The 26,265-nt window shown below is 40.6% G+C and overlaps 1 protein-coding gene across 1 annotated transcript in view; it reads right to left on the bottom strand.

Moving 5' to 3' along the window:
- Nucleotides 1-21,939, bottom strand: part of ANTXR1 (ANTXR cell adhesion molecule 1) — a 228,429-nt gene extending 206,490 nt beyond the window's left edge. The window contains exon 1 of the mRNA XM_024558482.3: nucleotides 21,433-21,939. Coding sequence (XP_024414250.1) covers nucleotides 21,433-21,584 — 152 coding nt within the window. The 5' untranslated portion in view covers nucleotides 21,585-21,939. The remainder of the gene's footprint in view (nucleotides 1-21,432) is intronic.
- Nucleotides 21,940-26,265: the final 4,326 nt, after the last annotated feature.

Genomic DNA, 26,265 nt, shown 5'->3' with positions numbered 1-26,265 from the left:
CCTTTTAGTCAATCCAACAGATGACTATAAAAACAATGACTTTTAACCTACAGAAGGCTACCAATTAGTGACTTGGGAAATCAGTTTGGTGGGAGGTTGCCAACATTTTGGAAAAAAAAAAAAAAAGAATAGACTAGAAATACCGGGATATATTGCATACAGGAAGTAATGCTCTGTGAAACTTTTGGCCAACTATGTGTAAATAATGCAAATATACTGTGTCAAGACATAAACTGTATTTTTTCTTGTGGATCAAGATCAAGAGGATATTACGGCAAAATATGTTCTCCTTTCCCATCCACTAATTCCCCTTGTCTGCCACATGCACGCACACACACACACCCTTAGACACATACCAGGACAGTCTAACACTAATTTCTGCTATCAACTATTAGTATTTTGGTGCAAGTTCAACACAAAATTGTTACTGTTGTTATGAAGAAAACAGAAAATTGGTTAGCTGCCCCAAGGTATTTCCCATAATTGCAATGCACACGGCGATGTGACAAATGAGACTCACAGGCCACCAGCCAAAGCCACCAATGTGATCTGTGGATGACCACCGGGTGACCAAGACCAGACAAGGGAAGTCAGAGGCCCCTTCACGCGCATGCCACAAGCACACAGTAAGACTCCCTCAAACACGCAGCCATAAAAGCAAGCGAAGGGGGTGGGGAGCAAAACTCAAAGAGACAAATTTACTGAGCGTTTACATTCTTGCACTGGGCTAAGACTTCCAGTTTGGAAGAAAGGTACCTTTCCTCACCACACTCGCACAAGCAGGAGAGTCTTTTGGTGATAAGCAAAGCAGCTTTACATTACTTTCTATATATCTGAGTACAGTGAGAATAAGTTTTTTCTACCCTGAGGCACATGTATTTGTGATTATTTCTTCATACCAGATTTTAAACAATTCCTAAGAGTAGACTCTTGAGGCTGTTCAGACCAACTGGCTGATGTGAGTTCAAACTCTTATTCTTCCACGACTAGTGTGACATTTGAAGATGTTCCGCTTTTTTAAACTTCAGCTTCCTCCCTTAGAGAATGGAGAGAATGGTATCTGTCTCCTGGAGACAGTTTGCAGGATGAACTCTCAGGTGTATAAGGCACCAGGCGTCCTCCTCTGCGCACAGCGGCCTCGTGCGGCCCCGGCAGCCGCTGTGATGCACTCTCCACCCTCCCCTCACACTCCGAGTCAGTTTCTTCTGAAATAGCTGTCAGTTTTATAAATAAATGTGGATTTTCATTACAGGGTTTATGCGGAAGCATTTTATTATAAGCCAAGATTCTTTCTCATATTTATTGTTCATTTGGTTTTCTTCGTTTTCAAAACATTGAGTATCAGGACCAGCTACATGATTAGTAGAACACCGTGCAAAATGAAACACAGGGCCTCTTGTACACACATTATTAGCACAACAGAGCATTAAACTAAGTGCAGGGCCCAAAAGCGACCGCTGGCCTTGGTATCAATATTCTCTGCCCATTTTCTATGGGCTGCAAATGCTTTCGTAGTCCAGGAGTCTGCAAATTTTTTCTGTAGCGGGCCAGACAGCAAATAGTTTAGGCTCTGAGGGCTATCTGGTTGCCATGACAACTACTCAACCCTGCAGATGTAGCACAAAAGTAGCCATTGATTGCAACTGAACAAAATGGGTGTGGCATGGCTACAATAAAATTTTATTTACTAAAACAGCCTGCAGGCCATAGTTTGCCATCCTCTGCCTAAGAGAGCCACTTTCTTTCAGTCTTCTTCATGACACTATAAAAATCTATCACTTTTTTTCCTGGTAGCTGAGGTTTTAGTTTACTTTCGCTGTTCATTTCCTGTTATTTATTGCTGAGAATGTGAAGTGGAGAAATTGTGCCTTGGGATACATATGGACGCATTCTCTGTGACCTAATAAATATTTCATGGGCATTTGAAAGGAAAGTTTATTCTCTGTGGGATATAGGGTTCAAAATATATTTATTAAATCAACCTCATTAATCATTATTCATATCCTCTATATCCTTTGAACACTTAAGTATTCAGACAGATGTCTTTTCAGATTATGCTGAGAAAATAATTTGGTTTTCATCTTCAGCATTCAAAATAAATGTGAGCTTTTGTAATACTGTTCCTAAATACTGAAGCACTCTTGCATTCCTAGGATAAATTTTACTTCGTCTTGGTATATTATTCCATTACTATAGTGTTAGTTTTGTTTTAACTATATTTGATTCAGATTTAATTTTTTATTGGTTTGGTCAGAAGTTTTGCATATGAACGTGTTATCTTTGCTAGATATCGATATCAGATATATGCTAGCTTCCTAAAATAAACTGGGAAACTGCATCTTTTTCTGTGTTCTGGAAGTCTAATACTGAAATTTTCTGTTCCTTGAAGATGTGGTACAACTTTCCATGAAACCATCTGGTGTAAAACCAAAGGACCTATTCACAAGGGCAAATTAGGCCTTCTCATGTGTCCAGACTTTACTGGGGAAGAGCAAAATCAGAAAGGCTGAGCATTTCACTTAAAGGGATTTTAAAAAATCACATCAGACTGTTATTATCACTTGGCTTCAAAATTTATGGACTTTCAACCCTTTTTCTACCCAGTAGGTGGACTTGGGAAGAAGAAGAGTTTTTGGAAGCTAAAAGTAAATTAATTTTTTGGTTTTGGTATATGAGAATTTGGTATGAGTAATTTTTTTCTACCCTGCATTAAAAACATTTTTCACTTTCTCTTTATAGACTCCATTTTTATAAGTGTTATATTTTGCTGTGTAAACTCATTGATAACATCGTTGTAGCTTACTAACTTTTCTGGGGCCATTTCTTTCTGTTTCTTTTACGTCATGTCTTTTTCCTATACTTTCTTTCCAATACATTTTCCATTTTGATGTCAGTATTTTCAAGTGACTTTTTTCAGTAAGAGCATATGAATAGTATAGATTTTGAATGTTTGTATGTTTGAGGAAGCCTAATCACAAAATTTCAATAGCGCATTTCACTCAAGATTCTATAATTATTGAGGTTTTATGAGCATTTAATGTTGTAGACTAAAAAATAAAAATCTAATGCTAATTTGAGTTGCACTTTTGTTTTGTGAAAGGGGAAGCTTACTTTTTTTCATTTTTTGAAAGTATGTAGACATTTCTAATCTTCTATTATAATAATTTATCTAAGATTGTGTACATTACAGATCCTTTTAAAAGATTAATTACACTGAATATTTGGTAAGTCCTCTAGACCTGAAGACTCTGGAAAAAAAAATTTCTTCAGCTCTGGAAAATAATTTTTATTATTGTATTTTATTTTTGCAGGTCTAATAAATGTCCTCATCTCTCCTTATAGAATTTTTATTTCATATACATTTTGTATTCTTTATCTTGGAGATGTGGGGAAAGTTTCTGAAACTGTCATTTTCTGATGAACTGAGTTTTTCTGCGGTATGTAAGTGGGTATTTAAGTGGTGGTCCTTGCTTCCAATGGATGTTCACAAATAGTATATTTTCTACCCAAAATTTATTTTCAGCTTGCTCTTATGACACAGTACTCTTGTTTGTTGACACAATAAAATCTCAAAACTGACTTCACATACTAATTAGACATATATTTGTTTAAATGGCTTCATAGTCATTTCAATGGCTAGCACATAGTCATTACCACTTTTTTTTATATAATCACCATTATGTCATTATATTTTAAAGTTTTTAAAACTTGACATGTTTTCTGGGTAATTTCTTGAAAAAAGTATTGCTTTTTATAAGAACCCATATCTATTTAAAAGTGGCTTTCTATTTTTTTCCCATGTAAGTGACATCTTGGTTGGGTATAACCTTTTAGGTCATAAATTTATCCATCAAAGTTCTCCATCGTTTAATGCTGCAGAGCTTTTGTAGGTAACCTATGCCTTTTCCCACTCATAAAATTCTTTTCTCTTTGAAGTTAAAATTTTTCACAAGGCAGTGTCCAAGTATTAGTGTCTCTTAATTATCAACTAATTTTGATTGTTATTTGGTGAGCTTGTTCAATCTGCATTTTCTTGGTTTTTCTTAAATCAGCAAAGGTCTGTCCTATTAAATCTCTAAATGTTTCTTTTAGAGTATTCTTTAGCCACCCAAATCATCTGTTATATTGGACATCTATTTCTGCCACTCATCATTTATCAAATTCCCTTTCATCTAACTCAATTTCTATTCGAACTATGAGAACGAGTCAGACACACCTTTACACTCACTTCATTTCCTGCACTGTCAGCTCTGCTCTTCACCGCTTCTCAGCGGACTTTACATCTTATTTTGTACTTTACATCTCATTTTGTATTTTGTCCATTTTATTTTGTATTTTCTCAATGGTTCTAGGTCCCTTTTCTTTTCATTTCATATTTCATTTCCTGTTTCACACATTTCTTACTTAATTTCATTGAAATCATAAAACATATGATGCTAAAACTGACCTCTTTTGCTGTTGAAACTTCTTTCCATAAATACGTTCTTCTACCTTGGGAATTTTTGTTTAATCGCTTATTTTAAGTTGCTAAAATTTCATAGGCCTTATTTTCATCTTTAAAAATGGGAAAGTATAACTGGTATTTGCTTCCCAAATATTATATATATTCAATTACATATAAATATCATAACATATATACACATATACATACATATATACATACATACACACATATATGAGATTGTTTCACCCTTGTAAATTTCTCTAAGCACTTAATCTGTGGGGGAAGCAATGGCTAAAGTAAGCTTATTTTATTGTTCTACCAGTTAGGGGACAGTAGAGTGGAATAGCTCCTCATCATTTCCCACAAAGGAATTCCATCCTTGCAAGGTCTGTGTGTTTATCTGGGACACAGTTACATTAATTCCAGCTTGCCATGTGCAGGGTTTTTGGCCTGGTATCTACTCCAGGTTCGCAGACCTCACTCCTGATCCCTGTGCATCCACATAATCAATGACAGAATGCTGTCATTCCCTGGAGGCCCAGGATCTAAGGGGAGGACTCTGCAACGCTGGACAGAATGATGCCTGGCCTTCGTGGGGTCTCTCTTTCATGGCAGAATGGCCCTTTGACTCTCCAGTGCAGCTGCCTCGGCTTGATCCTGATGCACAATGGCGGCCGCGTGCAAGCGGAAGCTTCTCCTACCTCTTACGTCCCACTCATAACTTTAAACTCACTTCCAGCTTTGGGATTATTCTTGAGGCACTTCTAGAATCTTCCTTTACATACTTTTTACAACTTGGTAGCAGAGTTGACTGTAGACCCCTGCTGACCTCTTTCAAATTCAACCCACCAGCTTTGTTTCCAGTGGAATTTCTCACAAGTGTGTTGCGTGTCAGTGTCCCTGTCCTTAGCCTTCAGACCCGATGCAGGCTTCCCCCAGATGCCTCCTTAAGACTTTTTTTTGGAGGGAAGGGGGACAGTTTTAGATGATAATGAGGGAGGCAGTAAAGGAGAAGCTAATCGTCTATTTTCAGCTTCTGTTTCAGAAGTTAGAAACAAACTTTCTTTCTCATAGCCCAGAAAGCCCCTCGAATCATTACATTTCAGTTTCTGCACTTAGGATGCCCTGAACCAGCACTTCCAAAAGTCACCAACACATTCATTTTCGCTAAAGCATATGGCCTTTCTCAGTTCTTTCTTGATGAATGTATTTATAGTATACACAAAAATAATAAATAATGTTTAATGATGCAGCAAACTGATTTTTGAATGCCTGGTAAGACCTTTAGAATCTATAAAGATTAAAAATTACAACATGACATTTTTTGAGTATTTACTAAACATCTAGCATTGTGCTGAGCATTTTACATTTGTTTCCATTTAATAATAATTGCTAAGGACCCAAGATGGTGAAGAAGTAAATGGAAGCTACACTAACCTCCTCCCAGGACCAAACAGGAATTACAACTAAATTATAGAAAAAAATCATTCTGAATAACCAACTGAACACTTGGTGGAGAAAGACCTCATAACCACGGACAGATGGAAGAAGCCACATCACCACAACATGATGGGTAGGGAGTGGGGAGGAGGCATGAGAGGGCTGGCTGGGCTCCTGCAGGTGGCAACTGAAGTTCTGGAGGGATATTTCTGTAGCTAGGGGGTATTCCTGAGAAGTATGGGGTCTAAAGCCCAAGGTGGGCTTCCCAGCTTATAGCACCAGAACCGGGAAAGGACCCCAAAAAACATATGGCTACGAAAAGCACTAGGGTCTCTGTCCACCAGGGAGAGATGGCTAGAAATGCAGAGGGCCTCTTAAAGGGCCAATACACAAAATTCTGTTTGCAGCCATGTACCCTGGCTCCAGCAGAGTGAGAGCAGAGTGGATTAAAGATGCGTGAGCGTCTGGGACAGGTAGCTCTGGGGGGAGAACTGAATGGTCAACCTCCAGTGTCCCTGTGCTGAGTCATTCCCTATACTGCAGGAGCCATCTTTCTCAGGCAGAGCACTCCCCTCCAAGTGGCAACAGCCTGATGGGAAGCAATAGACCCGACAGCAGGAATTACTCTGCTGTACCCTGTGGTGCTTAAGCAGGCTGGTGAGTACAGCTAGAACACTTTCATCACTCTTTAAGCCTAACAGAAAGCCTGTAGATGAAGGCAGATCTGAGACTTTGGCTGACCCTCCTCCAGGTCTGGTGCAGTTTAAAGCCCACCTTGGTGTGTAGCCTGGTTCATTCTACACACACACAGGTGCAGTAGAAGGAATCACATGCTGTGAATCGCTGAAAGCTCTAAACAGGTTGCTCAGGGCCAGTCACAGGCAGGGTTTGATACAGGTCTGAACCTGAGTCTTTGCAGATCTACGTAATACATAGAAACAAATACAAAAAGGCAGCCAAAATGAGAAGACAAAGAAAGAGGCCCCAAATGAAAGCACAAGGGAATTCTTCAGAAGAAGAACTAGATGAAATGGAGGCAAGCAATCAATCAGATAGAGTTTAGACTAATGATTATAAGGATATTCCACAGCATGAAAAAAGACATAGAAGCCTTAAGAAAGGACCAGTCAGAAATAAAGAATGCAATATCTGAAAAAAATAATACAGTGGAGGGAATAAGCAGTAGATTAGATGAAGCAGAAGGTCAAATCGGTGATTTGGAAGACAAGGTAGAAAAAAACAGCTGAGCAGAGCAACAAATTGAAAAAATAATTTAAACAATGAAGAGAGCCTAAGAAACCTTTGGGACAACATGAAACATAACAACATCTACATTAGAAGGAGAGAATACCAGAAAGAGAAGAGAATGAGCAAGGGATCAAGAACATATTTGAAGAAATAATGATGAAAAACTTCCCTAATCTAGTGAAAGAAAAAGACACACAAGTCCAGGAAGCTTAGAGAGACCCAAACAAGTTGGACCCAAAGAGGTCTATACTGAGACACATCATTATTAAAACAGCAAGGCTTAAAGACAAGGGGTGAATCCTAAATCTTCAAGAGAAAAGCAGGTAGTTACCTACACAGGAGCACCAATTAGAATGTCATCAGATTTCTCAACAGAAACACTTCAGGCCAGAAGAGAGTGGCGTGAAATATTCAAGGTGATGAAATTCAAGGACCTACAGCCCAAGCTACTTTACCCAGCAAAGCTTACATTTAAAATAGAAGGAGAAAAAAAAGGAGCTTCCCAGAAAATAAAAAGCTAAAGGACTTTGTTAACACCAAGCCAGTACTGCAACAAATGTTAAAGGGCTTGTTTTAAGAAAAAGAAGAAGAAAAGGAGAAAGGACAAAATGGGAGAAAATAAAATGGCATTAAATATGTACCTACCAATAACTACCTTTAATGTAAATGGCTTAAGGGCTCCATCCAAAAGACGTAACATAGCTGAATGGATAAGAAAATAAGACTCATATATACGCTATCTCCAAGACACCCACATCAGATCGAAAGATATACACAAACTAAAGGGATGGAAAAAGATATTTTATGCAAATGGAAAGGAAAAAAAAGGCTGGTAGCAATATTTATAATCAACAAAATAGATTTTACAACCAAGTCTATAGTAAGAGACAAAGAAGGACACTACATAATGATAAAGGGAACAATCCAACAAGAGGATATAACCCTAGTAAACATTTATGCACCCAACATAGAAGCACCTAAATGTGTAAAGCAAATCTTGAAAATGGAGAGATGGACAGAAATACAATCATAGTTGGGGATTTTATCACCCCTTTGACTTCAGTGGATAGATCTTCCAGACAGGAAATCAATAAGGAGACAGCAGCCTTAAACAACACACTACATCAAAGGGATTTAATTGATATTTTCAAAGCATTTCAGCCCAAAGCAACAGAATATACATACTTTTCAAGTGCACATGGAACGTTTTCTAGGACAGACTGCATGTTAGGACACAAAACAAGTCTCAATAAATTTAAGAAGACTGAAATCATATCAAGCATCTTCTCTGGCCACAATGCTATGAAATTAGAAATAAATCACAAGAAGCACACTGAAAAATATGCAAAGACATGGAAGTGAAATAACATGTTATTAAACAGTGAATGAGTCAACAACAAGATCAAGGAATAAATAAAAAATGAGGACACAACAATCACAAATCTGTGGGAAAGCAATCCTAAGAGAGAAATTCATAGCATTACAGGGCAATCTCAAAAAGCAAGAAAAAGCGCGAATAAACATCTAACCTTACACTTAAAGGAATTTGAAAAAGAACAACAAACAAAGCCCAAAGTGAGTAGAAGGAAGGGAATAATAAAAGAGGGGAAATAACAACTGACACCGAAGAAGTACAAAGAATTGTAATAAAATATTATGAACAACTATATCCCAACAAACTGGACAACCTGAATAAAATGGATAAATTCCTAGAAACATACAATCTTCCAAAAGTAAATCAGGAAGAATCAGAGAATCTGAATAGACAGATTATACCTAGTGAAATTAAAGCAGTAATCAAAAAACTTCCAACAAACAAAAGCCCTGGACCAGATGGCTTCAAAGGTGAATTTTACCAAACATTCTGGGAAGAACTAACACCTCTCCTTCTCCAACTATTTCAAAAATAGTTCAAGAGGTGGGAAGGTTCCTAAGCTCATTTTATAAGGCCAACATTATCCTAGTTCCAAAACCAGATAAAGACACTATAAAAAAAAAATTATATGTCAATATCCCTGATGAACATAGATGCTAAAATCGTCAACAAAATATTAGCAAACCAAATACAGCAATACATTAAAAAGATCATACACCAGGATCAAGTGTAATTTATTCTCGGAATGCAAGGTTGGTACAACATTCACAAATCAATAAATGTAATTCACCACATAAAATTAAAGATAAAAACCACAGGATCACATCAATAGGTGCCGAGAAAGCATTTAATAAAACCTAGTACCTATTTATGATAAAAACTCTCAGCAAAGTGGGAATAGAGAGAATATTCTTAAACATAAATAAGGCCATATATGACAAACCCACAGTCAGTATCATATTCAATGGGAAAAAACTACAAGCGTTCCCTTTAAGATAGAGAACAAGACAGGGATGTCCGCTTTCACCTCTTTTAGTCAACATTGTACTGGAAGTCTTAGCCACAGCAATCAGACAGGAAGAAGAAATAAAAGGCATACAAATTGGAAAGGTAAAAGTAAAACTATCTTTATTCACAGATGACATGATACTGTACATAGAGAACCACAAAGATTCCACAAATAAACTAATAGAACTGATAAATGAATTCAGCAAAGTAGCAGGATACAAAATTAATATTCTGAAATCTGTTGCATTTTTATGTGTCAATAATGAACTAACAGAAAGGGAAATTAAGAAAACAATCCCATTCACAATTGCTTCAAGAAGAATAAAATACCTAGGAATAAACCTAACCAAGGATGTGAAAGACTTATACTCAGAAAATTATTCGACATTGAAGAAAGAAATTGAAGAAGATACAAATAAGTGGAAGCACATACCATGTTCATGGATAGGAAGAATTCACATCATTAAAATGTCCATACTACCCAAAGCAATCTATAGATTCAATGCAAGTCCTATCAAGATTCTAATGATGCATTTCACAGAACTTGAACAAATATTTCAAAAACTTGTATGGAACCACAAAAGGCCCCTCATAGCAACAGTGATCCTAAGAAAGAAGAGCAAAGTTGGACGAATCATGCTACCTAATATTAAACTATACTATAAGGCCATAGTAATCAAAACAGCACGGTACCGGCATAAAAACAGACACATAGATCAATAGAACAAGATAGAAAGCCAGGAAATAAACCCACATCTTTATAGTTGATTAACATTTGACAGAGGAAGCAAGCACATATAATGGGCTAAAGATAGTTTATTCCATAAATGGTGTTGGGAAAATTGGACAGATACATGCAGAAAAGTGAAATGACCACCTTCTTACACCACACACAAGAATAAATTCAAAATGGCTTAAAGACTTAAATGTTAGACCCAACCATAAAAATCCTAGAAGAAAACATAGGCAGCAAATCTTGGACATTGCTCACAGAAATATTTTATCAGATATATCTCCTCAGGCAAGGGAAGTGAAAGAAAAAAATCAACAAATGGGACTACATCAAATTAAAAAGTTTTTGCACAGCAAAGGAAAATATCCATAAAACAAAAAGACAATGCACAGAATGGGAGAACATGTTCGCCAATACATCTGATAAGGGGTTAGTATCCAAAATTTTTAAAGAACTTATAAAACTCAACACCAAAAAACAAACAACTCAATTAAAAAATGGGCAAAGGACCTAATAGACACTGCTCCAAAAGTGACATACAGATAGCCAATAGACAGGTGAAAACGTCACTAATCATCAGAGAGATGCAAATTAAAACCACAATGAGATACCGTCTCACTCCTGTCAGAATGGCCATCATTAATAAATCAGCAAACACCAAGTGCTGGTGAGGATGTGGCGAAAGGGGAACACTTTTGCACTGTTGGTGGGAATGCAGACTGGTGCAGCCATTGTGGAAAGCAGTATGGAGATACCTCAAAAAATTAAAAATGGATCTGCCTTTTGACCCAATGATCCCATTTCTGGGAATATATCTGAAGGAACCCAAAACAGTAATTCGAAAGACCATAAGCACCCCTATGTTCATTGCAATGTTATTTACAATCGTCAAGATATGGAAGCAGCTCAAGTGTCCATCAGTAGATGAGTGGATAAAACAACTATGAGACATTGACAAGATGGAATACTAGTCAGCCATAAAAAAGAATAAAGTTTTACCCTTTGTGACAGTATGGATGGAACTGTAGAACATTATGCAAAGTGAAATAAGCCAGCCAGAGAAAGACAAATACCATACGATTTCATTCATATGTGGAATCTAATGAACGAACTGAACTAACAAGCAAAATAAAAACAGACTCATAGAGATGGCTAAGGGAGGGGGGAAGGGAGGAGTGGAGGGATTGAACAAAAAGGTAAAAGGACTCACGGACACAGACCACAGTATGGTGATGGTGGGCCGGTAGTGTACAAGGGGACTAAATGGTAATGGAAAAAATACAATAAAAAAGTAGAAAAAAAATTGCTATCACTTAATGAGCACTTCCTATGTGTGCACAGGACTCTGTTCTGAGCACAATGCCGTATGACAATCCTATTAGCCCCCTTTTTACAGATGAGGAAACTGAGTTCACAAAGAGGTAAGTAACTTGCTCAAGGACACACAACTAGTAAGTCAGGTTGGGACTTGAACTCTGGTGGTCTGGCCCCGATGTCCATGTTCTAGTACAAACACTGAACTAATACAGTCTCTTTTCTGGTGTTTAAACCTGTGCTCTTACCACCTATGCAACACTGCCTCCCCATGGAGGGGCTAGGAAATGTACAGTTACAGTTCACAGTGTTAGGTGCTCAGATAGTGAGAAATACTACAGAACTTCCATAAATTGTTATGGGAATTTGGGAGTAGGGATACCAGAAAAAGCTTGAAATTGAGGCACTTAAATATAATCAAAAGTGCTGAACTGGTTGCTTATTTTAATGGAATAACCGTTACAATGGGCTTCACCTGTTTGGCCTTCAATCCTCTTACTTTTTATTCATTTGATGTTGTCTTTTATGACAGTTAATAATTGGGATGCTCATATAATTTAAAATCTAAACTGAGATACTTTCAAGAATAAAATAGAAAACAATGAATAATTATACTGGGAGACAAAGCATGGGCCAGGAACGTCCTAGGTCATGCATTCTTTTTATTTATGGTTAGATTTGGGCTGTCCAATGGCATTTTGTAATCCCTTGACCTCATAGTGCTTATTATTGTGACTGGTGTGTAGTTATGTTAGAATACTTCTTTTATTTGCTATATAATTGCCACAAACCTGCTGTTTGCATTACCTTTTATGTAGAGAATGATGACAAGATGACTGACTCTGATCATAATTCTTTTACCACCAAGATATTGGGAAAAGCCTGTTCTGGGTGGTTCCTACAGGTACTTAGTAATTGAAACTGTATATGATTGAGCACCAGAGTTTGAAGAAAAGATGATAAGGCTACTAAATACAACCCCAGGAGAAAAACCCTAAGGGTTATTCCTCTCCATCTCTTGGTAATGGGCATTCTACTGCTCATCGGGGACATGAGTGGTAGGGATGAGGGAGTCTGAGAAAAGAAGGGATTCTGAATGATGTGATGTGGAGAGGTGATTATTCTTCTTAATTGTTGTTACTTTAGGGAGCTCACAACTAGTGATGGGAGGGACCAAGTATTAGCAATCAATCAAAGGGTAAGAGGGTTTCGCCCATGTAAAGACAGGAGTGGTAATAATGTAGGGCATTACAGCCAAAGGCAAGAGAGGGCATGGGTTAGTTCAGTTAACTACATAGTTTGGTTCTGTTAGAAATTACAAGGGTCAGAGTGTGGGAAGAGATAAAGCTAGGGAAATACACAGTAGCTTGTGCAATAAGGCTCTTGAATACCTCACTAAGGAATTCACATTTTATCCTAAAAGAGCTTCGGAGATGTTTAAAGATTAAAGGGTTAGAGGAAATAATGCCAAGATTAAATTTGTGTTCTAAAAATGTCAATTTTGCACCAGTTTCGAGATTACAGAGTGGGGGGAATAGCTAACAAGGACACAGAGACCAATTTAGAGAATGTTTCAGTGAACTGGGTGAGAAACGGCCTGAGCTAAGAGCTAAGGCAATGACGAAGCAGAGAATGGGGTGAACACAGGCGAAACGTGGGAGCAGGTATGGTCAGACGGTAAGACAAAGAGGGTCACTCCCGGATCTTCGCTTAAGTGGCTGGATTTACAGTGAGGTCATTCAGTGGCTTAGCATATTCCTTTCCAAGGTCTACAATGTCCACCAGCCTAATTATCACTGAAGCCTTCCTCCTTTCAGGGGGGTCCAACCTGTGGCCCATAGTCTGCATGCAGCCCACGGTGGCTGTGAATGCGGGCCAACACAAAATTGTAAACTTACTTAAAACATGATGAGATTTTTTTGTGACTACATGTCACAATGTATTTAATGTGTGGCCCAAGACAACTCTTCTTCCAGTGTGGCCCAGAGATGCCGAAAGGTTGGACACCCCTGCGTGCTCCTCTTTTCAGATATAGTCCTAGGATGCTAGGAATCGCATCATTGGCTTGCCGGGACCTACCCTGCCGTCTCTCAGTTAGGAGTTCTCAATTAAGGGAGGCAGCATCTCACAGGACAGCACTTAGATACAAATGCAGAGGCATTATTTACTGGTTATCACATTGGCCAAGAAAGCTAATGACATTTACCAAGTAGGGATCATAAAGGTTAAGCATCCTGCAGTCCCTCGCGGTGAAAAACTGTCCGACTGAAAATGCTAACAGCAACCCCGTTGAGAAACACGTTTGGTGGGAGCCCAGATACTCCGATCCAAACTCTGAATCAGCCTCTGCAATATTCAGACATCCTCTCGGCTCAGCTGCTACCGTGTCCAACAGCTGCTCTCTTCCCAACCTTTCAAATACCCTCATATCCCACGAATGATGGGCAGAGAGATTCTTAGCTGCCCAATACATTCATGTAACACGTAAGGAGCAGGCAAGCATGGCTGATCCCCATTTCTACCTTCTATGTAGTCTAATTAAAGTTTTGCCCACTGCACTGAATGTTTCATCTGAAGTGTGGGAGGAAGGAGGGAGGAAAAGAACAGGAGCCATCACTGACTCGTGGCAGATTTGAGCTGTTACATCTGATAGTAATTCCACGTTGATGAACATATCAAAGACTTACAGTTTCAAAATGACTCTTTTCCAGAAGAGTCTTACCTCTGGACTACCCTCTCTTGTGACTATTCCCTTCTTGCTTACTCAGGCCAAAGCAGGGCAGCATAATTATATGCTTTCAGTAGAGGCGTTTAATGCCCACCCATGTCTGGCTTTCCTCTGCATTTAGATACATGGGAGGATGGCATGTTTTTCACCCTCTTTCCATGTGATTAGTTTTGACCAATAGGTTGTGGGTGGAAGGATGCCTGTCACTTCCAGTTGGAGCATTTCATTGCCAGCCAGAGACCCTCTAGCATTTGCTTTGCTTGCAGCTGAGATGGTGGAAACAAGCATTGAGAAGGAGTCTCCACCAGCCTGACTCCCAGAACAGTTAGCGAGCAGACCCCTGCTGAGCCTCATCACACACGACGCTAGGCAGAAATCATACGCGAAGCTAGGCGGGCTGATACTTTTGTTGTTTGGTGTCACTGTGATTTTGGGGACTGTTACCACAGCATGACCTAACCTACTCTGATTGATTCAATGTTCTTTTGCATGTTAAGATTCTTTTTATCTTTGTGCGTAGATTGTGAGTCAAGAGAAGCTTGGATGTGAGGTTGAGTGTGATCAGTTAGAGTGACCTTGGCTGACCTTCCTAAACCTCAGTGTCTTATCGTGTCAAATGGTGATTGTGACTGAGCTGATCTTATGTGGTCGTAGAGACAAAATGGGATCATTCAGGCAAAGCGCTTACCGCAGTGCCTGGAAGGTAACAAGGGTTCAGTAAATGCTACTTATTATTGCTCCTTGAAATTGATCTAAAATTTTCTCTTTCTGCCCCACCTGCTCCAAATCCTCACTGTAGCCTTTAGCTTTGGCTGCCTGGAGTCCTGCTAATGTCCTTCTGCCTAAAAAGCAGCAAGCCTGGAACTGCTTCCTGCTTTTTTACATCCCATGCAGCTCCCAGAACAGGACATTGCTTGCAATGGGCATTGTGTTATCTGTGCCTTTAAGGGATCACATATTTGTTACTGGAAGTGAGAAGATATTTATGCCAAACGAATGAAAGAGTCAGTTCAGCTGAAATGAAGAAATCTAATTACTTTTTTTGTATAAACCTGGCATGTTTGAGAAATACGTCAGAAATGTTCAAATACTCACAGTCTTTTGTTGCCGAGAGGTGAAATCCAGTCACTTGGCCACACATCAAAAAGACACACATTCTAAATTAGCATAAAATGAATCTCATTTGCATTTATGTGACAGCCAAGTCACACTAAGGGGTGCCAGAGTTTGTTCCTGGACCACTGAGAGTCCTTTAGCATTTGGAGATAATTATAGGTTTTCTTAGGATGGGTGCCTTCCTCCAACACTCCTGGATTCTATTCTCAGCTTGACACTGAGTGTTACCAGGTCTCCACAGCTAAGGAAACTGGAGGTAATTACTTGGCTGATCCAGACAGAAACATGAGGCAAAACAAAAACAGATTTGCCTTATTTATATTTATTTTTGACCCATACACGAAGACTTCCAATTTGTAGGCAGTTCTACCAACTATTACCTGGTCTGATAAGCCCTTTCTGAACCTGGAAGCTAATTTGAGGGACATTTAAAGCCAACCATAGAATCCATCTCCATAACACACACACACACACACACACACACACACAGACATCCGGGCCCCTGGGAAAAACTTCTTTCTGATGGCTCTTAAATTATTATTGTAGCATTTTTCAAGGTACCTTCTAATGAACTCTCTTTCCTTGTTCAGGGCCAATGTCACCTTTTCACTACTCAAAACCCTCTTCCACAGAATCTCTGAAAACAAGCTACATCTGTGTGTTTTGACACATATAGAGAGTTGAATTTCCCTTCTCCATCAGGTTCAATCTAAACTAATTACTAATTTATCGGACCTTTACGTGCATCATAATCAGATGCCCTTAGAGTCCTATCCATCCGTCCACATCTCAGAAGCATCTCTGTGGGCTGTGGGTGGTGGGAGTCCCTAAAACTCTCAATCAATGATAGTTAACTGAAGAGCAGAGCAGTAGCTCTTCAACTAAGTATCTGTATTGCCTTATGCACCATCATTTACTAGAAATCTGATGCAGGGATTTTAAATTTTTGGAATCCACCCAGTTCCTCTAGTTTTGTTGACATGTGCTTCCCATCATGACCCAACTGTACGAGGGCAGTGATGAGTGGAAAGAGCTGAGTTGGGAGTCAGGAGCAGACATCGTCCCAGATCTGTCGTGATCTAGTCCTAGGTCCTTGGGTAGGTCACTTCATCCAGTGGGTTGGCAAAAGTTGACCGTCTGTAAGTTAGAGACAGCAGTGCTTGTCCTAGCTACCGAGCAAGGTTGTCTTTGGTGCACGTGTGAGACGGCATGAGCACTGGGAGGCTTTAGTTCTGATTCTAAAGATTTCTTTTGTAAGTTAGTAGCTGGGAATCCAGAGACATTTCCCTAGAAAACAACACTACACCTGGGAATGAGATTCCCAGCCTAATGCTATAAAAATCTGTTTAAAGACCATGTTTCTGAACTATGACACATAGTAATGATCATTACCTCCACAGGGTCATCCACTTGTGGGTCCTGCGGCTGGAATTCTGAGTGGCAAGGCAAGGTCCCCTTGTAGGGGGTAAAGAGAAAGAGAAAATGGGTGCTGGACAAAAAAGAAGTGGCAGAGGGAGGGGCATGGAGGCTCAATGGGGAAGGAGGAACACAGGGTAAGCCTGTGGGGGGCCTTTACAAATGTAGGGATTTATTGGGTGATATGCTGTGGCTTTGGTAAGTCTTATAAATAAAGCTACTCAGTGCTTACTATCATCTTCCAGCTCACCATCTCCTCCTGTCCTTCTGCTCTCTCTGCCACCATTCCATTTCTGAAGTCTTTAGGGCACACATGGATACAGCCAGCACTTCTCTGAGACTCATGATGAAGAATCCCATTTTTCCCCTTAAATGACTAATGGCTTTCTATAAAGTAGACCGACATACGATACATAAATACACAGTAGTAGCAGGAGAGCCCTGTGAGAGAGAGGAAAGGCACACACCTGTCCAGGGGCTGGACAACTGAGTGCATTAATCTTAGAGGACACCCTGGAAGACTTAAAGGAGGCTCCTGGCCTGTTTTTCTCTGAATAAAAGCCTTTTAAATCTGACTTTTCAAATCCCTGATTGAATTTCCAGCAATCTACTTTTCCTGACTGTAACCAGAAAAGCATGTTTAAATGAACATGAAATTCCATCAGTGTAAAGCCTTGTGAAGCTCAGTCCACCAACTCCATCGCCAGAGCCGCTAATAATGCCCTATTGTGTTACTGTGGTAGTCTAGGTTGTCATTATGAAGTCTTTTGCTCCTGGTTGAGAAAACATGATGTTCCATTAAATGTATACTCTGGGTTCCCTCCAGGCTAGAGATGCATCCTGCTTAAAGCTGAAATAAGCTGAGATTCAATGTCATGGAAAAGAAGAGAACCATCCACTGGGGGACAAAGGGCATTGAGGGGTGGGAAGAAGAACGGTGAATTCAGCGCCCTGCGATCCACTGGTTTCAGCCTGTGGATGGTGTCCTGCTGGGCAAAGGATCTTAGAAGCCCCAGGGGAAAACGAGTCAGCATTCTTTCTCTTTCCATTCTGCTGTGGTGAGGTGCTAGACAGCACTGGTTCCTTCTACCATGCAAGTCCGCAAGTCCGTGTCCTTAGGGCCCACCCAGGAGCCTGTTAGCTATCACTATCTTCTGGCCGGTTCCTCAGCTCTGGGCTTCACAATCACATTTGAGATGGCAACCTAGGGTTATGCATGCTGTCCTAGAAAGTTCTAGCAAGTTTTTTATTCAGCACAGAAGTAGCTCTCTCTTCAAGCAAAGGGACAACTAGAGGAAGACAGAGGAGTCCACATAAATGTAAAGTAGGTGACCGTGAATGTCTCCCCACATTTGTTCCTCGAAGCACTTTTGGGTCCCGGATGTTTTGCAAAGGATCCTATGGCGCATTTAGAAATTTACTCCAGGATTAAATACAAAAGAAGTAGCATCCTCTATAATGGCGAAAGGCTCAGCGTGCTAGTAGTTAGAATCCTCCTCACACTTGAAATGATTTTTTAAACATTCAAAGTAACTTATTTTTGCTGAGTATATAAGTAACACAATCATTGTAGAAAATTTTTAAAATTCAGAAAAACATAAAAACAATTCAAAAATCTAGAGAGAAATACTATCACGTATTGGGTAAATACACATATGTGTTTGTTTAGCTTTTTTCAAAGGTAGAAACCTAATGTATATAATGTTTGGTAATTATATTTTCACCTAAGGGTATATTGTGAGCATCAAGTATTTTTCTTAAAATATCTCACAAACATACATAGTATGCATATTTAATCCTAGGTATTTATCATGCCTCCCTTAGTACATCCCCTGCTGTTGGACCTTTAGCTACTTTTCAGCTTCACTTGTAAATAACACCGCCATGAACATACATACAGGCACTTCTACGTGACTCTCTTGGATTTTTTTCTTTAGCACATAGAATTGTAGGGCGGAAAAGTAGAAACCCATTTTAAAAAGCATTTGATACATGTTGCTAAAGTATCTTATTGTCTTCGCTATCCAATACGGTAACCCCCTGTGGCTATTTAAGTTTAAGTTAATTAAACTTACAATAAAAAGTTTACTTCCTCAATCGCACTAATTACATACATTTCAAGTGCCCAATGCCTCAGATGGTTAGCAGCTACCACCCTGGACAGCACAGATAAAGAACATTTTGAGCATCAGAGAAAGTTCTATCGCACAGCTCAAGTCCAGAAAGGCTGCCTAAGTTCCTATTCTCCTTGGTACAGTATGACTGTGCCTACCTCTTACAAACTGGCCAGTGCTAAATACTGCTGTTGGTTAAAAATCTTTGCCAGCTTAATTCAAATTGCATCCTGACTTTTCATTTCTTTATTAGTAAAGTTGAACTTTAAATTTACTTATTGACTGTGATACATGTTTTGGGGGGTAAATTATTTATATAGTAAGCCTATTTCCTATTGGGATGATATTTGAAAAACTGCTTTTTATCTATATTTAAAGAGTAATGTGCATTGAAAAAGTTTTTGTAACTTGTCTTTTATTTATGGCATTTTTCACTTACAGCAATTTAAAATTTTAATATATTTAAATCTTTTTGTAGTTTTCTCTATTGTTTCTGCTCTGTTTTAAAAGCTCCAAAACTAAGATTACAGTAATAGTCATCTAAAATTTCTTCTAGTTCTTTCACATTCCATTTTAAACATTTAAATTTTCAATCCTGGAATTCATTTTGGTGTGTGGTGTAAAGTATAAATAAACCCTTTCCTTTTCCCATGTTATCAACTATTTGTCCAAGAATCACTTTCTTAAAATAAGAAATTAATTCCCCACTGACTTGAACTTCCACTAGATGTTTACATATCCTTGGATCTATTTCTTGATTTTCTACTCTATTCTTTGGTTTTTACCATGCTGTTTTTATTAATTTCCTTTATAATACATTTTAATGTTTGGAGATATAGGTATTTCTTTATTATTCTTTCCCCAACATGTTTTAACTCATTTTGCTTATTTTTTCCCCTCCAAGATAAACCTAGAATCATTTGTTAAATTCAGCACCAAAATCAATTCTTTCAGAACTTTGACTGAAAAGTTGAATTCAGTTTAGAAACTGGTTTGGGGAGAATCGACCATCTGTGAAATACGGAGTGGAGTCACGCCACTCCGGGACATGGTGATTCTGTCCATTATTTCAAGGTTTCTTGTATATCCTTCTGAACTGGCTTAAAAAACATTTTTTTTAAGCACAATGATAAATATCTCTGACTATTTTCAATACAGTCTCTTCATCTGTGAGCTGGTGCTCCAGCTACTAGAAGTAACAAAAGACATTCCATTTCTTAGCATTGGAGTATATTTTCAGTATCCACCTTCTCATAAATCTGCAAGAAAGATCTCACTTTTCATCCAAAGAATCTGGAGTTCAAAACAGCCTTTACGGAAAAATCAAACTCTAGGGGCAACTGCAAAGCACATTTGGTTTCTAGCTGGCCAGCTTATTTTGCAGGACTCCTTTTTCCAATTCCCAAATACTTTCCAGTCTGTGAAATTCATCTCCCCTCCACTGTACCAGCAAGCGCCTCTGCTGGCGCTGGGGAGCTCACACAATTTCACAGCGCATGCATCTTGTCCGAGGGGCTTTTTATTGTTGAGGCTGTTTTGGGTAGATAGCACGGAGATTCCTTGAATGGCTGCGGCTTGGCAAATCTAAGGGGATTCGGGAAGTTTAATCGGTCAGATTCAGCACTCCCTTGAGCACAGTTTCGAAGTCTAAACACTACCCACATTCGTAAGGAAACCAGGGCTCCTGCACCTCCCTGGTAGCCTACCAGTCAAATTGCCAAGACCTTGAATTCGCCTGCATCACGGGTTCTCAAGCCCAACGGCTGCTTTTTACACGCAGAGGACTTTTGGCAAAGTCTGGAGACATTTTTGGTTGTTTCCCACTTTGGGACTGGGGGCGGGGGGAGGAGGACGGAGGAGGGAGGACGGAGGAGGGGTGGTCCTGGCATCTCCACTTGGCGGCAGTGGGTTAGAGACTAGGGATGCTGCTAAACACCCTACAATGCACAGGTTGGCCACGCGTCAAACTATTCCCCAGCCTAAATCTCCATAATGCGGAGACGAGACATTCACCTAGATTTCCAGCAACTGCCCCGTCAGCATGCATTATATCATAGGAACAAAGGTAATGCATTAAATTGGACAGTTATTTAAAAGGAGCCCACAGACTTTAAACAGCCCACGCCTCTTATTTCAGACGTGCTCGAAAGTTCTGCCTCTCCTAAGCAAGCTTTTCTCACTAAGGTTTCTACAGCAAACGAGAAGGCTTCACAGAAACCTAGTAGGTCAACAGCATCCTCTCACTCCCTTGCACACTCCTCAGTCCCAGAGAGCAACGCAGAAAAGCAGTGTGTCTCCGGACCACGGAGGGACGCCTCCCCTGCGGGCTCCGGCACAGAGGACGGGGGGCGCGCTCCCTGACAAAGGCGCAGCGCTGGGGCCGCGGCTGGACCTCCGGACGGGCGAGCCGGTCCCGAAGCCACCCTGCCGACAAGCCCAGCCTGGGGAGAAAGCATCATCGGCGCAACCTAGTGCGGGACAACTTAGGGCACTTACTTGTCCAAAATGAAGTACAGGTCAAATCCCCCGTAGCAGGCTGGATCCCCTTCCTCCCTGCGTCCCCCGTGCCCGGCACAGATGAGCACGAAAGTGGCTAAAGAGAGACACTTGAAGCCAATGCCGAGGGCTTTCGGCTCCACGGGGGCCATGACCTGCAGCCCAGGGAGAGAGTAGGGTCCTCTCCTTCCCACGCTCCTCGAAGTCGCCAGGACCCTCAGGGACGCGCCATCCGTGGGGCCCTCCTCTCGGGCCCTTTATTCCCCCTCACTCTCCTGAAACTCCCCGGAAGCAATTGTCTGGAGGAGTTCAAGGTTTTCCTTCTGGTTTCCGCTTCGATTCTGTTTCTAGGTTTCAGGTTTCAAGAATCCCAATACTGTACTCCGCTTTTTAAAAAGGAGCTGCTCCTGACTCGGGCCCGCCTGCCGCTCCCGAGGCTGCGCTGAGGTTTCGCAATTGAAGCAGTTCCGCCCAGACTGTTCTTTGTCCCAGGTTTTAAATATTATGGGGTGGGTTTTCAAATTGTTCTTGGTTGGGGGAGTGCTTTGCCTTTCCTCCCTCCTCTCCTCCCCGTTTCTTATTCTGATAGGGGAAGAAAGTCCAAAGGGCGCCACCTTGTGGCCCAAGACCACGAAAGCGCTCCTCGGCGTCCGCGGCAGCAGGACCGTGCGGGTTTTCCTCTTTTTCTCACGCACCTTCCCTCCCCCGCCCCATCCCCCGCACGTTACTTCTTCTTCATTTTTAATTCTTCCTCGTGCTCCAGCCTCTTTATCCTTGTCCTTTCCTCACCTATCCTACGTCTGCTGATAGGTTCACTGTGAACATTTAATGAGAACTTATTTCCTCCGACCAAGGCGGCACCCACCCCAGACTAGGACCTTTGCAAACAAGCCATTGCTGCAAATTAAGCAGAGAAGAACACGGCCTTTGTGATCTGAATCATCCAAGTGACTTCACTGTACTTTTAGCGCAGGTCATAAAAGAGGCTGCTGGGGTCAAGCCATGTGGCTGAGAGCAGTTCCGCAGAGAAGCCTGCTCCCGCCCTTCGTGGGAAGACCGCGCGTTCCACATTATCTGCATCTCCAGATCTCAGAAATTCTGCAGTGGCTCTTTTCAGCCTGTGAACTTGGACTTTTTCCACCCTATCTTTGATGTAGGAGCGAGGAAATAAACAGCTTACAAAAGTATGGACCTTTCAAACAGTTTGGGATGGGCAGGGAAGTCTTTTGCTAGCCTTGCTAAAGTGAGGGATGCTCTTCAGAGGGGCCCGTGAGCCCCAGTTGCAGGTGGGAACTCAGTTTTAGCATCATATGTCTTTCACTCTGGGAGTCCTCAAGGCATAGCCTGGCTCCATTTCCCAGGATTATTTCTCCAGACACGCCTCTCCCCATCCACTGTGACCCTCTAAGATCCTCACTCCCTAATGTGACCACTCATGGTGGTTTTCCCCACCTTGTCTATCATGAAATCCCACTGTCTTGGAATAATCCATTAAACAATAACTTCGTTGTCAAATAAGTTTTGGAGATTCATAATGCATTGCACTAGCCTTCCTCCAAAACTATTTTTAATATTTCTTATTGCCTGATATTCACACTCACTGAGTAAGATTGATCTGTGTGTAATTTATAATATATAGCAGAAATGAAGGTGTGTGACTTCTGAGGTTAGGTCATGAAACATACTGTGGTTCCCTCCTTGCTTTCATGGGTCACTTGCTCTGAGAGGTCCACTGCCATGTCATGAGGTCACCTAAGCAGCCCCTTGGAGAAAGTCCAAGGGGCAAGAAACTGAGATCCCCTGCTGACAGCCAGCATCAATTTGCCAGCCTTGTGAACCATTAGTCTTGGAAGCGGATTCTCCAGCCCCAGGCAAGCCTTCAGATGCCTGCAGCCCTGGCCAGCATCCCGACTGCAGCCTCCGGAGAAACCCCAAGCCAGAACCACTCAGCTAAGCCATTCTCAGCTTCCTGACCCACAGAAATTATGAGATAATAAATGTTTATTAGTGTTTTAAGCCTCTAATTTTGGGAGTAATTTATTATGTAGTAACAGCTAGTGAGTAAATACTTACTATTATGTTGAAGCTTTGAGAATTTTTTTTAAGAAAAAAAATTGCCGAGCTGTATTTGTCAGACCTAGAAACTGTTTCAAATAACCCCTATTGACATTCATACTTTGGAATTACTGCTCTCAAAAAAAAAAAATTAAGGACAGATTAAAATACTCTAACCTGCCCAAGTCTTTCTCTTCCTTACCCTCTTCCTCTCCAAAATGTTGAAAATCCATCCTGGTCCCTTTGCAGTTATATGATGAGAAAGAAGTTGGGAAGATCCACAGAAATTAAATGGGTAAATGAAAACAGAAAAACCAGGGAGAATTAGAAAGGGGAGGAGAATGTGAGATTAGAAAATATAATGGAGAGAATATTTGTGAGTGAGGGGATTGGCAAGAAATAGGAATGGGCTTGAATGTAGAAAGGGATTTGGGGGTCAGGAAGAGTCAGGGAGGCATTAAGAATGTCTCCTCTCATCCTCATTCCCCAGAGTCCCCTTAGGTCTTTTTGAGTGTGAGTGCTGGAGAAATGTCTCAGAGCTTTGCAGACAAGGTCATTTAGGAAGTTAGTGTGGAAGTATCCCAATAGAGCCCTTCAAAGTTACAGAAACAATTATTTTTTATTTTTATTTTTTAAACTTCATTTTTCAAACTTTATTTTTCAGTTACAGTTGACATTCAGTATTATTTTATATTCCTTACAGCATAGTGATTAGACAATCACATAATTTACAAAGTAGTCCCCCAGATAATTCAACTACTCCCTTATTACATTATTACATTATTGCCTGTACTTCTTATGCTGAACTTTACATCACTGTAGGAACACCATTATTAAAGAGAGGTCAGAGCGCAGCTCCCATTGGGGAAGGAACAAATTTATGAGGATGGGGAGAGAGTGGAAGAGGCACCCCTGGGACAAAGATGATGCTTTAGAGGACAGAGGAGGGATTCAGACGCTTGCATATCCCAGCTGCCTCCAACTTCTAGAAAGAGATCTATCAATACAAGCTGGCCATTCGGTAGCTCTTAAATTGGCTCTACCTCCCTGTCCCTGTAGCTCAGAGAAATCCATTCCAGGCACTTCTTCTGATTAGAGGCTTTTGTGCCAGCCTCACTCACTATGAGGCGGTATCCTCCAAACATGTCCGTGAAGTGAACTTGATATTGAGCTGTGGAGATATGGTTATTCTGAAGGAAGTTTGAATTAAAAAAAAATGGTATCCAGAGTTTTTAACAGGGGTATATGAAGCCCTTGATGTGATCTTAACATAGTGGTTCAGCAGGGCTGCGAGAGGCGATATTATCAGGTTCTTTGAATTGGAAACGTTTTTCTTTAGTTGTTGGAATATAGCAGCCTTATAATTAATTAGTGCATGTAGGGAAAAGGGAGAGGTGGATCAGTCACTTGAGGGTGGAGAAGGGCTGAATTAGAGTCTTCAGTGAGCTCCTGCTTGCATTTCCCAGATTAATTTTACAGCTCAGAGATATCCATGTACCCAAGTCCCCCTATTCCAATGTTACCATTTTCTCAAGGGACCCCTCAGTGCTCTGATTAGACTGAGGGTGTCTGGGCTCCTAATCCTTCCAAGGACCCCAGAGATTTAGGGGAGATTATTTGGACTTCCCAAGGCCCATAGACATAAATATATGAGGTTGGGAAGAAACTTCTCTGCCTCTTAAACTCAAGTCAGTGGAAGAACAATACAAATGGTGATGTTGGTGCTGTGGATAGATATTTCTGGGATTGGAGAAGCACAGAGCAAATTAAATACACATGTTGAAGTGTTTAAATGGTACCCTGGAATCACAGCAGGGAAGAAGCAGTCAACAGGGCCCCATGCTATGGAAGCGAAGAGGATGAGCCCTGAGAACACCCCATTGATACGACACAAGTGTTGCTGTGTTACCACGGAGCTTCACAGTGGAGTAGTACAAGGGGATGCTGGACTGCGTTGGGTTACTGGGGAGGGGAGCTTTTCTTTGAAAGAGAGAGAAGGATAAGGGGGTAACTTGTGCATGTTTTATATGCCACAAGGAAGGATCCCAAGATATCTAAAGATGCCAGGAATTTCAAGTTCCCTGCTCTCCAAAAGATTGGAGAATTTGTCCTACTAGACTGGTTGTCTTAAAACGTTAGTCCTGCACCCTAATTACTGTTCTACCTGACCTGCCTGCCCACTAGCCACCAGTGACTCACTCCCCCTTACTTGCTCCCCCAACACATGTGACTGAGCCCCTTTTGTCAAGCTGTCAAAAAAAGTTTACTGTCCTGATAACATTAACCATCTATGCTTCCAAGAATCTCATTGGGCACTGAAACACTCTTTGGGTTCTTGGCAAAATTTTGGGAAAATGCTCCAGATACCACAGATGTCCAAGAAAACTTGGGAAAATTTTTATATAGAAATACTTGTCCACAATATGAATATATCTGACACTCTCCACCAAATTTTGTGTCAATCAAACAGGTCCAGTGTTTGCCAAGTTCTTGGAGGCCCCACTGATCCTTGAGCCATGGTGGCACCCTATAGCCTCCTAAGGCAAATCATCATTTAGTAAAAAAATAGTCTGTTTTTACTGTTGAGAGATTTCCTTCATGCTTGTCCTCCATACAACCACCATTTGCAAGAAGTGAAGAGAGCATTCCCAGAAAGAACTTGTCACCTGGAACGACAGAGTTTCTAAAGAATGTGAGTCAGGGCAATAATGGCTTTCGGTCATAGGAAAAGCAAGGATATTAGTATTAACTTTAAGTCCAGGGCAGAAACATAGTTTA

This window comes from Desmodus rotundus, chromosome 5 (assembly GCF_022682495.2).
Source record: "Desmodus rotundus isolate HL8 chromosome 5, HLdesRot8A.1, whole genome shotgun sequence".
Lineage (NCBI taxonomy): Eukaryota > Metazoa > Chordata > Mammalia > Chiroptera > Phyllostomidae > Desmodus > Desmodus rotundus.
Note: the sequence above shows the minus strand (reverse complement) of the source record. Positions and strands in the feature narration are given on the sequence as shown.